The sequence below is a fragment of the Scardinius erythrophthalmus genome (assembly GCF_964197995.2).
Source record: "Scardinius erythrophthalmus genome assembly, chromosome: 20".
NCBI classification, from domain to species: Eukaryota; Metazoa; Chordata; class Actinopteri; order Cypriniformes; family Leuciscidae; genus Scardinius; species Scardinius erythrophthalmus.
The window spans coordinates 16,424,478-16,437,322 of record NC_138240.1 but is presented as its reverse complement, the minus strand read 5'-3'; the positions used below and the strand labels follow the sequence as shown (position 1 = coordinate 16,437,322).

General features: G+C 39.8%; 1 protein-coding gene across 1 annotated transcript; it reads left to right on the top strand.

Moving 5' to 3' along the window:
• The first annotated feature begins 7,500 nt into the window (after positions 1–7,500).
• adipor1b (adiponectin receptor 1b) lies at positions 7,501–12,200 on the top strand. Its single transcript, XM_081349474.1, has 8 exons — positions 7,501–7,986; positions 8,728–8,929; positions 9,448–9,570; positions 9,683–9,854; positions 10,643–10,829; positions 10,919–11,106; positions 11,190–11,383; positions 11,471–12,200. The coding sequence occupies exons 2-8, from the start codon at positions 8,789–8,791 to the stop codon at positions 11,597–11,599; spliced, it is 1,134 nt and encodes a 377-aa protein (XP_081205600.1). The 5' UTR covers positions 7,501–7,986; positions 8,728–8,788; the 3' UTR covers positions 11,600–12,200.
• The last annotated feature ends 645 nt before the right edge of the window (positions 12,201–12,845 follow it).

The window sequence follows — 12,845 nt, the reverse complement described above, 5'->3', positions numbered from 1 at the left end:
GGCGTGGCAACCACTTCGGCCAATCATACTACGGAGAGTTACCGCTTTATTCTTCTGGGCTCTGTAGTTTTGTAGTTCGGGGAGTTTACGCAATAATACGCATGTGCGTAATTAGATTTAGAAAAGTGCATCAAGTAAAATGGATTATATTACAACCCAAACTTTCTCTTTACAGTATTAAAAGTGGAATAAATAAAACTTGTATATATATTTTTTTTTTTGCAAGAAGCATTCAATAAAGTAAATATGATATTTTTTAGCCTATATGTACATTTTATAATGAGGTTTTTTTTTGTGAATTAAGGCTTAATCTAAAAAAAAGTCATATTATTTTTATTTAATACAGTGTTTGAAAGGTTAAAATAGAGCAACGTGAATTACTTTTAAGTATCTTGTAATTTGTATTTTTCTTAACAAATTAAATGAAATGTAATTTGTAATTAAATACTTTGATGGACTGAAATTTGTATTTAAAATACGTAAAATACTTCATTTTATTTATAGCATAATTTAACTTTCATCACTAGGCTTAATAGGACCATATATAGTAGGACTACCAAATTGACTATCACAGTTTTTGGCTAGATTCAAGAAACTCACGTGACATTAAACCTGTTGAACCTATTCTCATTTCCGGTTTCTCCATAGTGGAAGGCGTCATAGTTGGGTAAACTTCTATAGCAGTGAATGAGAGATATATTTTTTTGTGTTTCCATTTGCTCAAATAAAGAATAACGCCACAACAGCGTTTTCACATCTTTCAAAAAAAGTAAAAAAAAAAGAGAGAGACATCGATAATGGCAGTCAGAAGAGAGAAAGATCATGTCAATTTTACCTTCACAGCTCCTGTATTAGAAACACCCTTACAGCAGCATTAACTAGTTTTTTTTTTTTTTTGTAATAGCCTGTAGGCTACATACATTAAATGACCGTTAAAACTGTAAAAAGGGTCCAGCCTGCTCATTGTGAACAAAGTCAGACCCAATTAAGTAAAGAAGATAATTTTGTGCTTAGTCAAACTGCTTTAAGGTAAAGTATCTAATATACCGTCAGATAATGTTCACTGAATGTCATTATACTGAAGATTGGTGCAAATAGCTAGAACTTGTGAATTGATTTGCTAGCTAAAGAGTCACATGCGCGGGTGGGTCAAGTAAAAAAAATAAGATTCTGATTAATTGTGGGTGGGTCGCGGGCGGATTATATGAATCATTAATGATGATTATTAAAACAACGTGTAGGCCTACATTATGTATGCGAGTGTGTTGCTGAAATCTGAGTGGTTGTTGAACTGCTGTTTGGTGAGGAACTCCCAGATACACACAAAATTATGTCAAAATGCCTGCCTTGGAGAATATTCACGTAAACACAGTCGGTCGTTTCTTAAATCAATGTAAAGCCGCCTTTCCACTGCACACGACATTCGGACTTGGAATTCGCCACCTAGTGGCAGGCGTAATGATCTTTTATTATGACAGTATGCGCCAACTTGTAGCCAAGGTCTACGTTAAAATCGCATCTTCTACACTAAACGGTGATATTCCGATATTCTATACTCTTAGCCTACGTGTATCTAACTCCACAGTTAGGCTGCTCTCGCACTTTAAATGATTGTAAATTTTGTTTGTATTTTTGTATTTTTAAATTACAAATTACCTGTATTTTAAATAAATACTTTTTTCACAGCAGTTTTGTATTGTATTTAAATACATTTCATGCCTAAGTATTTGTAATTAAATACTTTTTGATGTATTTGTGCCCATCTCTGACCAAAGGCGGATTAACCATATGGTCAATTGGGCAGGTCCCCAGGGGAACCCCGTCCAGGGGGGCACCACGCAAATATTTTTTTCTCTTTTAAAACAAGCGACTCATTCTCAAATGTATTTCTAGCCTAGGCCTATACCCTTTCATCAGAACATTCTAAAGTCCCTGAATGTTTTGTTGAAATTTATTATTTTCATATATAGCCTATATATTGTTTTTACGCTCGATCTGCTCCGCGCTAGGCTAGTGAAAACGCACCGTACAGATTCAGAGGGAGTGTGCTGTGTGGTTTTGCGTCCTTTGCGTCCTGTGTGGTTTTGCGTCCTTTGAATCGAAATGAAACGTCTCGGTTACTAACGTAACCTCGGTTCCCTGAGATGAGGGAATGAGAATTGCGTAAGGGTAGCTTACGCTATCATGGGAAAACTCCTTTTCTCGAGAATATTTAAGCCAAATCTGTAAAACGCAGTGCAGCTGCACAGCATACACAGATGAGCGGCGAGTACGGTCATTGGCTGTGCTGCGGCAACTGCACGAACCTATGGCGAGGTGAAAGCACAAAAGCACGGCGGGTTACGTTAGTAACTGAGACATTCCCTTTTCAAGAGGTCTCTCGTATTGCGTAAGGCTAGCTTACGCTATGGGAACCCCCTTCAAAACGCAGTGCGTGCTTAACTTCGCTCCATATGGTAGCCCGAGGCATAATGCCTGAGGCTGTGAAAGAGTAATGTATGAAACCAATAAGCCATTCAGGGATGGGCTTCATATAGGGAAAACAAGGAATAGGCCAAATGAGGGCCAAACTTTTATAATGTATATATAATATGAGAACCGTAGTTCAAATTAAACCAGGACCGGATATGTATCGGGCCCAAGTTTTAGGGGGTTTGTGCTTACACATTTTATATTGAAAGTACCCTTGACTGCAAAGCGGGAACTTCCAGGTTATAAAACCTGATAAATGTGGACGGCGAGGCCCAGCCGGCCGCCGCACAGATATCTTCAATGGGCATACCACTTGACCAAGCCCAAGACGAGGCCATGCCTCTTATGGAATGAGCTCTGACGCCTAAGGGGAAATGAAGGCTCTGAGAGCCCTGACGGGACAGAGTAAATTAGCGTCTCTTTCATCCTCTGGTGAGGAAAGAGCTGCTAGGGAAATAACCTGTGCTCTGAATGGAGTCGAGAGCACTTTAGGAATATAACCATGCCTTGGCTTAAGGACGGCTCTGGAGTCGTTAGGCCCAAACTCAAGGCAGGACGCGCTTGCTGACAGTGCGTGTAAATCGCCCACTCTTTTTATGGAAGCGAGTGCCAGTAAAAGAGCGTTTTTGAGCGAGAGGTGTCTGAAAGCCTCCAGTTCAGGCCCAGACTCGTCCATTGAGAGGAGAAGTTTAGCCTGAAACACCTGGAGGACAGCCATGGTGTGAAGTGCCGAAGCAGCTTGGCCAGCGGCGGCGTATGCGTGGCCAGCGAGAGCTGAAGTGGTGCGGCAAGGCTTCGATGGATGTGGCGCTTTGGCCTTCCATCCTACAGAGGTGGGCGGGCAGAGGTGAGCGGCCACCGCCTCCTTGAGGGGAGGAATCGCCTCGTAGCCTTTCTCCGTCGTGCCGTCCACAGAAGAGAGTGTCAAGGAAAAGGAAGGCTTTAAGCCAGCTTTAGTGCGGCGCTTTCCAAGACTTAGTCAGCTCATCGTGCACTTCTGGGAAGAAGGGGGTGGGTCTCTGCTGAGGGGCTTGCTGGCGCCCCTGCAGAAACCACTCATCCAGCGTGCTGTACGCGGACTCTTCGGGCGAAAACCACTCGAGCTCGAGGTCTTCGACGGCCCTGGTCAGTACACGGAGAAACTCTGCATCAAAGCCCGTTCTCGCGCTGGCTTGTGTTGACGGTGCGGGGCTGGAAGCGGAGCCCGCCCACTCGTCACAGTCGGATGCAGCGATGGAAAGGCTGTCATCCTTCTCTTCGTCCTCGTCCGATGCCCCAAAAGAGATGAGACCTGCCGCTCGCAGAGAGGGGCGCTGGTCTGCCTGTGTGAACAGGACCGGCAAGGGGGTTTCCTCAGGAGAGAGTGAGGCATGTGGGGACTGGGTCGGCGCTCATCTCCGTCCGTCCTGGCATCCTTTGTGAACAGCGCTTCTTTTTGCGCGGCTCAAGCAAAGGGAGAGAGAGAGCGGGAAGCGCGGGGTCGTCTTCGGTGAAAACGGCCAGTTGAGCCCGCAGGGTGGAGAGATCCATCATGTCGCACTCAGGGCAGCCGCCCTTGGCGAGTGCAGCTTCAGCGTGGTCACGGCCCAGCCAGGAAGCGCAGAGGATGTGACGGTCTCCACCGACAAGAGGGCCTCTGCACGAGGCGCAGTTAGTGCGAGGCATTTGCAACTACGCCTAAGAAATTTCTCTTTTAGGAAAAGTGTGACGCAACGGCAAACACACTAGCGTTAAAGGATATGGCGCGCAGAACAGCGGGCTGAAGGCGGCGAAGGAAGCCGCCGTATTCAGGTCTGCGAAGCAGCTGCTTATTCCGCTGAAGGCTCTTCGATGGCGGCGAGAAGGCTTCTATCCGGAGATCAGCGAAGTGGTGATTTTGCTGAAGGAGATCAAATCTGAGGTCCTTGACGGAGAACTGGCGCTTTATAGCCTTAGGCCACGCCCATTCTGGCGGCCTCTGACATGCCAGGGCGCGAAGTGCCCTGATTGGTTCGCGCGTCTGAGCCACCTCGCCATAGGTTCGTGCAGTTGCCGCAGCACAGCCAATAACCGTACTCGCCGTTCATCTGTGTATGCTGTGCAGCTGCACTGCGTTTTAAGATTTGGCTTCAATATTCTTGAGAAAAGGAGTTTTCCCATAGCGTAAGCTAGCCTTACGCAATACGAGAGACCTCTCAAAAGGGAACTGCGAGGCTCATGTAAGCCTATGTGTGAAACCACTACAGAGCATTAGCCTTGCAAGTTGCATTTTCAAGTTGTACTTTGCAAAAGTTGCAGAAAGAGGCAGAGTGTAAACGAGTGAGTTTTTAAATTTTATTTTCAGTTCAAAACCTCACAAAACTATGTAGCTATATAGATGTTATTATTGCAAGACCAGTCTAAAACCTTGGCATGTTTGCATTACATTTTTTAATTTTCTAGATTTAGTTGTTTTTTTTAAATAATATTTTGCAGCATGCTTTGTTCAAATGTATATCATATCTTGAAGTGAAACAGATGTTTATTATATTATGCCTGTAACAGTTGGAAATGTTTAATGGTGCATACTTGCAGCAGGTTATCTATAACATTTGGGTTCTCTCATTTGGGGCAATCTATAGGTGTCAGGCCCAGGGGCACCAAGCATCGCCACTGCCTATGACAGTTTTCTCTCTCTCTCTCTCTCTCTCTCTCTCTCTCTCTCTCTCTCTCTCTCTCTCTCTCTCTCTCTCTCTCTCTCTCTCTCTCTCTCTCTCTCTCTCTCTCTCTCTCAAAAGTTAAATTGGGAGGGTTTAGAGGAAAGAGTGTGTACCCGATTGTCTCGTTGGAAATGGTTGCTACCCCAGTTGTCCTGCAGGGGAAGAGTTTTGGTCGCTAATAATTTAGTGGCTTCTACTCTTTGGCATAAACTGTGTGTACTGCAGCCACCTACAGGACTAATGCAAAGGTTGGTGACCTTATTCTGGTCAGGACAACACTGGATTCGATCAGCCGCATTGTATCTTCCAGTACAAGAAGGCGGGCAGGGCTAGCCCAAAGACTCTTCTATAATAAAAACTCTGATGGACACTGAAACAGCTCTTTTAAGGAGGGCAGGTGGAATGGGTTTGACAAACATTTGTTTTTAATGCAATTGCAAGAGAAATAAATGGTGGATCTCTCTTTATAGATCTGTGCTGGAGGCCTGGAAGGTTTTTATCATATCAAGATCATCTAATACAACTGCTGGTCATTGGTTTTTAGAGGACCATTGTTTTTTAACTCCTTTTTATCTTCAAGACTGTTGTCATTTGAAAATGTGCGAGCATGACTGTTCGTGGCTGGGTGCAATAAGCTGGGACATATCCTGAGAAGTAATTTGCATGACTTGAGCCAAAGAAGTGGTGAGAAATCGATCCGGTTTTTACAACAGTGCATTGCAGAGATATTCAAGGACTTGAGCACAGATTATCAAGTTTTTTTGAAAGACCCAGATGTTAAATGAATGAGTAGAGGGGTATGGTCATCTTTTTTCCTCAGTCATTGTAAGCGCGGCTGTGGAAGACTGGGTAGAAGATGAAAGCTGTTTACTGACTATGAAAACACCAGTTCTGGAAAGTTTTGATTCTGCTGGAAAAAAATCTCTTTATTTGACGTGTGTTAAAGTCTCCAACATGCAATTTTTGAATGGAGTTTCTTCAACAAGATGGACACAGTTCTTTGGATTTGACTTTTCTCCTAAAGGCTGCTGGCGTACCCTGTACAAATGTCCGATCGACAAGCGGACAGGTGACCTCCAGTGGAGGATTGTACAGGCAATAGCTACAAACAGGCATGTGGTACACCTCAATCCTAGTGCTGGGGTGGGTTGCCCCTTTTGTTCTGATACAGAGTCAAGAGTCAGAGTCAGTGTTCACGATTGGATAATCTTTTTTATTTTTTAAGTGATTGTTTTTTTGTCCCTAGATGAAGATTTTTCTTTTCAATTGGTCATTTTCAGGCCAAAGTATTAATTTCAAAAGAAAAATGTGTCTGTTTTATGTTTTTTTTTTTTTATCTGGTACTGCAAAATTGGCTATTTGGAAGACAGTATGCATACTACTAGCTGGTGGAATCTCTACCAAAGTTTATAGATTTATGGGGAATAAATTAAGTATTATGTACACTGTATGATAATGAATTGGTTTTGAGATTTTTATTTTTAAAGGCCAGTTGCTTCATGGATCCAGGATTGGCATGGAGTACTTTCCATAAGATCATCTCTCAATGCAAATCAAACCAGCTATAGGCTTACTGAAATAAAACCATGCCAATCTCTAGGTATGGTGAAGGCTATGTGATGATGTGGGGCTATTTTAATTCCAAAGGCCAAGGGAACTTTATCAGGATGCATAGTATCCTGGATCCATGAAGTAACTGGCCTTTAAAAATAAAAATCTGCCTGCCTCTATGGGAATTTAACATAGGGGTGTCCAGACTTATGCACCCTGTATTTTAAGGAAGAACATTTATTTATTTACGATACATTATTCATTCACAAAGAAAATTGGTGTCCTTAAAGGTTGGATTTTTCCTAATTTTTTTAATTAAGGCATTATGTTCAATTTCCAAAAGATGATTTTTTTATTCCTCTTTTTAGTCAACTTTAGCATGTCTAAATTTATGCATAGCACTGTAAATGTAAATTAATAAATACTAGTAGCCTAGTATACAATAAATAAATATCTATACACAAGTATCATCTAAATAAGTGCTAGTATCTAATAATAAGAAGTATCTAAAAAATAAGTACAATCTAATGAATAACTACTAATATATAAAAAATATGTAGGCCTACTAATTGGAACATACTAGTCAAAACTGAATGAATATGCATGAAAAACTGTTGATATCTGAATGACAGATGACTATAGAATAAAATAATAAAAAATTAAAGTGTGTTATAGCCTACTAATAACAATAGAATAGTTAGTCACTATTGAAATAAGTAGTATGATTAATAATGAAATAAATAAGTAATAGCATAGTGTATGTTTAATAGGTACTAGGCTATCGAATGAGTAGCCTACCAGTCGCCTAAATAAATAAATAAGAACTGCATCTAATAAATAAGTTATAGCCTAGGCTATATCTTTTAAAAAGGTACTAGAAACTAAAGAATAAGCGTAGCTAATGAATAAGTAGGCTACTTTTACCTAATGGAATAGATACTACTAAAAAATTAGTAGACTACTAATAACATGAAAATAGATAGGCCAACTAGTACGTTTTAAGGATTAAATGTTAAACCGCTTGGCTCAAACCGGTTACGGTATTAGGCTATGTGTTCTTCTCTCATTGACAGATAGAGAGTGCATCCACTGCACTGTCTCCGCGTGCTGATATAGCGTAGCCTACTGTGTATTAGACTGTAGTCTATGTTAATTCGTTATTTGTGTTATAATTTGCTACTGAACTGAACCGCCTGGTTCTGCAGGTTTATAGAGGCTCATAGCGACCGGACGCAAGCTGCTGCTGCAAAACTCCCATGAACTGACTGACAGCCCGTCCAGCCAGGTAACGCATGAACACTGATCTGTTAAATTATTGCCTGGTCTATAATAATAATAATTTGCTAACTGTGATGAAAGTAGCCTTGTGTTATATAAATAATTATCAAATCAGATAATAGGGAAGTGCTTTAGCATGCAGGCTAATGTTGTCTGGTTCGACTAACCTGATTCAGGTCATAACTACGATGTTACACGCAGTATAATAATGCGTAGCATACATAACACTGCCACACATAACACGGAAACAAACACGTTGCGCAGAACGTTTCTTGACGTGAGGATTCGAAAATTTGTGGGTTTTCTTCTTTTTTTTCTTTTAATGTTTGATTTTTCGTTTGGTTAGCCTGTAAGCATGCTAACTTAACAGGATGTAAACCTTTGACGGTTATGGAAAACTGGAGCAGCCTGTCTAGATCAGAGCAGAAAAACAGTTGATCGACACTAATAACGTTACAGTTAAAGTTAAAACATATTTTAAGTCATGAAATTGATTATACTGAGTCAAATCAGTATCAGAATTTAACTCAAGGCCCCCCCTTGACATTTAGAGGTTTGTGACATTATGTTGTTCATTTATGTCAGGTACTTCAACTGGATTAATTAATTATTGAAATGCCAAGAATTTAATATTTTGAAACATATGATAAGTCTGTTTTGACTACATCTATGCACTTAATCTTTGCATTTTGACATACATTTATGTCAAAACTCTCTAATCTTTGCATTTTATACATGTCACCATCAGACTTGGATTGTGAACTGTTGGACAAGGTAGAAACTCTGGGGAGTTTTAGGTTTGTCTCCCCATGACAACGTGTCACCATGGTGACTGCGGCTCCAACAGTGATGCCGAGCGGCGCACCTCTGATGATGAGAAAATGGAGAATGCGGAGCCCGCTGAGATTGGGCCGCTGTTGACAACTCCAGCTAAAGCAGAGAAATCCAGAGTGAGTAGCGAAAAAAAACTAAACAAAACACTACCAGTCAAAAGTTTAGAGTCAGTAAGATTTTTTGGTAGCACTTTATTTTAGTCCTGTTCCCCATATTATGTACTTATTATAGTTTTCACAATAACTGGGTAATAACTAGGTACTAACCCTGAACCTACCCCTAAACCTAACCTTAACCTTGTAGTTTCCTCATATTAACCAATGCTTTCCTGGACAAGTACACTGTAAGTACTGTACTATATTGCACTGTAAAATAAACAAATTTCAAATAAATACTGTGGTTTTGCGCTTTCTATTTATCAAAGAATCTCAAAATTCAGCTTTTCCATCACAGGAATAAATTACATGTAATTTTATTACAATTTGTATTTATATTTTATAATATCTCACTGAGCATAAGAGACTTTCAAAAACAAATCTTACTGACCTCAAACTTTTGAACAGTAGTGTACATTTAATAGATAGAATGAAGCAAGAACACCTACATTTAACTAAAAGCATGATTGTTTTTTCAGGGTGCATCTGCGTTTCCTGATGAGGATGAAGAGGAAGAAGAGGAAGAAGAAGGTTTGCGGGTGGTTACACTGCCCATGCAGGCACACCATGCCATGGAGAAAATGGAGGAGTTTGTACACAAGGTGATGTTCATCTTTAAATGTCCCAAAAGTGTTACTTTTGTGATTGTAACGTAAATGTGGCCTATTTCTAGTATGAGATGTTTGTATTAAAGCAAACTCTTACCATTACTAGGTATGGGAAGGACGTTGGCGAGTTATTCCATACCATCTCCTCCCCGATTGGCTGAAGGACAATGATTACCTGCTGCATGGACACCGCCCACCCATGCCGTCCTTCCGTGCCTGTTTTGGGAGCATCTTTAGGATTCACACAGAAACTGGAAACATCTGGACACACCTGCTGGGTCTGTGCTTATGATATTTGACATTGTGACGTAATAATGCAAAAACATAACAACAATCATCTCTTGAAAAGAGATTTTAATCAAACTCACAGACATACACATCACTGTGGCTGCTACATGTCAAGCGACCACCACCAAATAGTCTTTGAGAAACGTTTCCTGTTATCAAATTCTCCTGCTGAGGAATTATTTACATTCTATTGTTCAAAAGTTTGGGGTCAATAAGATTTTTGAAATGTTTTTGAAAGAAGTCTCTTAATGCTCACCAAGGCTGAATTTATTAGATCAAATCACAGTAAAAACAACAATATTATAAAATAACCGATTTCTATTTTAATATATTTTAAATGAATTTGATTCCTTTGATGGCAAAATTGAATTTTTAGCATCATTACTCCAGTCCTCAATGATTAAAATTACATTTAATTAATTTCAGGGCAAATGAATAGAAAGTTTTTTGTAACACTATAAAAGTCTTACTGTCATTACTGATCAATTTAACGTTTCCATGCTGGAAAAAAAAGTATTAATTTCTTTATATGGTTTTGAATGGTTGCGTATGTCTTATAACCCCAGTGGCCTTTTAAGAAGGGTGTTCCACAACTTCTGGAACTTAGAAGATAAATTGTATGATATTTGTAATGTGATAACCTGATATGTGTGAATCATTGTCCTGAGGATGACAAAAAAACGCACCACATTGACATTTAATGTCAGCCAAACCTGTAATTATGTTGCTGGTGAGTCATTTTGGAGGCTAATTAAGCTATCGCAATGTCTCCCTACAGGCCTAATTCTGTTCCTGTGTTTGGGCACACTAACAATGCTGCGGCCGAATGTGTCATTCATGGCGCCCGTGCAGGAGAAGGTGGTTTTGGGGATGTTCTTCCTGGGTGCAGTGCTTTGTTTGTGCTTCTCATGGCTTTTTCACACCGTCTACTGCCACTCGGAAAAGGTCTCCAGAACTTTCTCCAAGTAAGTGACACCGGTTTTTATGTTCTATGTGTGTAGGCATATTATGTGTATGCATCACCTTCAGTAATTGTCATTTTTTATGCCCCTAGGTTGGATTACTCCGGTATCGCTTTGTTGATTATGGGCTCATTCGTTCCATGGCTGTACTACTCATTTTACTGCTCTCCTCAGCCGCGGCTAATCTATCTATCTGTTGTATGTGTGCTGGGCGTCGCTGCCATCATAGTTGCCCAGGTTGACCGATTCGCCACCCCTCGCCACCGGTGCACACGTGCAGGTAACACACTCCCCTGCTCCTCAATAATAGTCCACCTTCATGATTGATTTGAGATGTTTGATAAAACATTTCCCCATCTTCAGGTGTTTTCCTGGGCCTCGGTCTGAGTGGGCTCATTCCCACAATGCACTTTACCATCACAGAGGGTTTTGTGAAGGCAACGACAGTGGGTCAGATGGGCTGGTTCTATTTGATGGGTGCCATGTATGTCAGTGGAGCAGGACTGTATGCAGCACGGATACCAGAACGCTACTTTCCTGGAAGATGTGACATCTGGGTAAGAATCAAGGGAATTTTGAAGTAGCCTAATAGCGTAATGTTCATGCAAGTATACTCATGGTCTCGGTCTGTGTTACTTTTTCAGTTTCAGTCTCATCAGATATTCCATGTGCTGGTTGTCGCAGCGGCGTTTGTCCATTTTTATGGAATCTCAAACCTGCAGGAATTCCGCTATGGTCTGGAAGGAGGCTGTACAGATGACACTCTGCTGTAAAAAACAAAAACAAATCGCTTGAACTTTGGCCGGTGCCTGCTCACGTCACAATGAACCTGGACCCGACATAATAATGATTTAAAGATTTGTATTATCTCTGAGGGATTTAACATACAGTATATTTAAGTAAGATTTTTATTTGTTAAGATACTTATAATTATTGATAAATGAGGTAGTCTTGTGTTTATATTGTTCTTTACTATTTCAGTACAACACAGAATTTATTGTAAATCACTGGAATGAGTCATAAAGCATTACAGGGGTCTTCAGAGACACTACCTCCTCTAACACTTTTTTTCTGAGTGGTTTTTCATCTAAGGTTTGATTTACTGATTCGTGGTTCTGTACTTTGTAAGAATTTTAGGGAAGACGCACATGAACATGCTTAGTTCTCGGTTTCCTCAAACATGTTTGCATGATCATTTATTAACTTTTGTCCTGAAATGACCCAGAGCTTCAACAGTGGGATTCACATTAGGGCACATGCAATTTTATGAAGCAGTGAATCAAGGTTTCAGTCCAAAATACTTGTATTGGTTTTGGAAATCATAGAAGTCAAGATATTTAAAAAGAGCAGAATAAAGATGAAACACCAAGAATTACTTGCTTTGGTCATTAATAATCTTTTTTTGAAAGTATGCTGTCCTTTTGGCAAGAGGATTTTATGTTATACTCATTACTTTTTTAAGTAGGGTTTGTGGTTGAAGGATTTTATGTTATCTTATTTAACTGTTTATTCATATTTTGAATAGCTTTTATTTTATACTTTAATTTTAGTGTAAGTTTTAGTAATATTGTTATGTGCTTTTGCCATTTTGATTAGTTTTAGTTTTTTTTTTATAGATAGCTTTCATTTTTTTCCGGGTTTAGTCATTTCAACTTCAGGTTATTTCAGTTCATTGCCAATGCAACATTTTTAATTTGTTTTTAAGTTTTTGTTATAATAGTTATATTTTATTTGATTTCAGCTTGATTTTTAATAACAAAAACTATTTTTAATAGTTTTAGTTAACAATAACAACACTAAAAGGATAAATTAGATTTTCTATTGTAATTTATTTCCTATTTTCTTAATGAAAAAACTAGCACCACTGTCATTTAAGCCCAACTTGAACTACAAATCACCATTAGCCATCATAGCAAAATAATATGGTTGGTCAAAAATATTTTGACTACTTTTCACTTAAAATTATTATATAGAGAGAGCTGTTCAGTTTGTAGTCCAAACTGCAATTTACAACGTTTT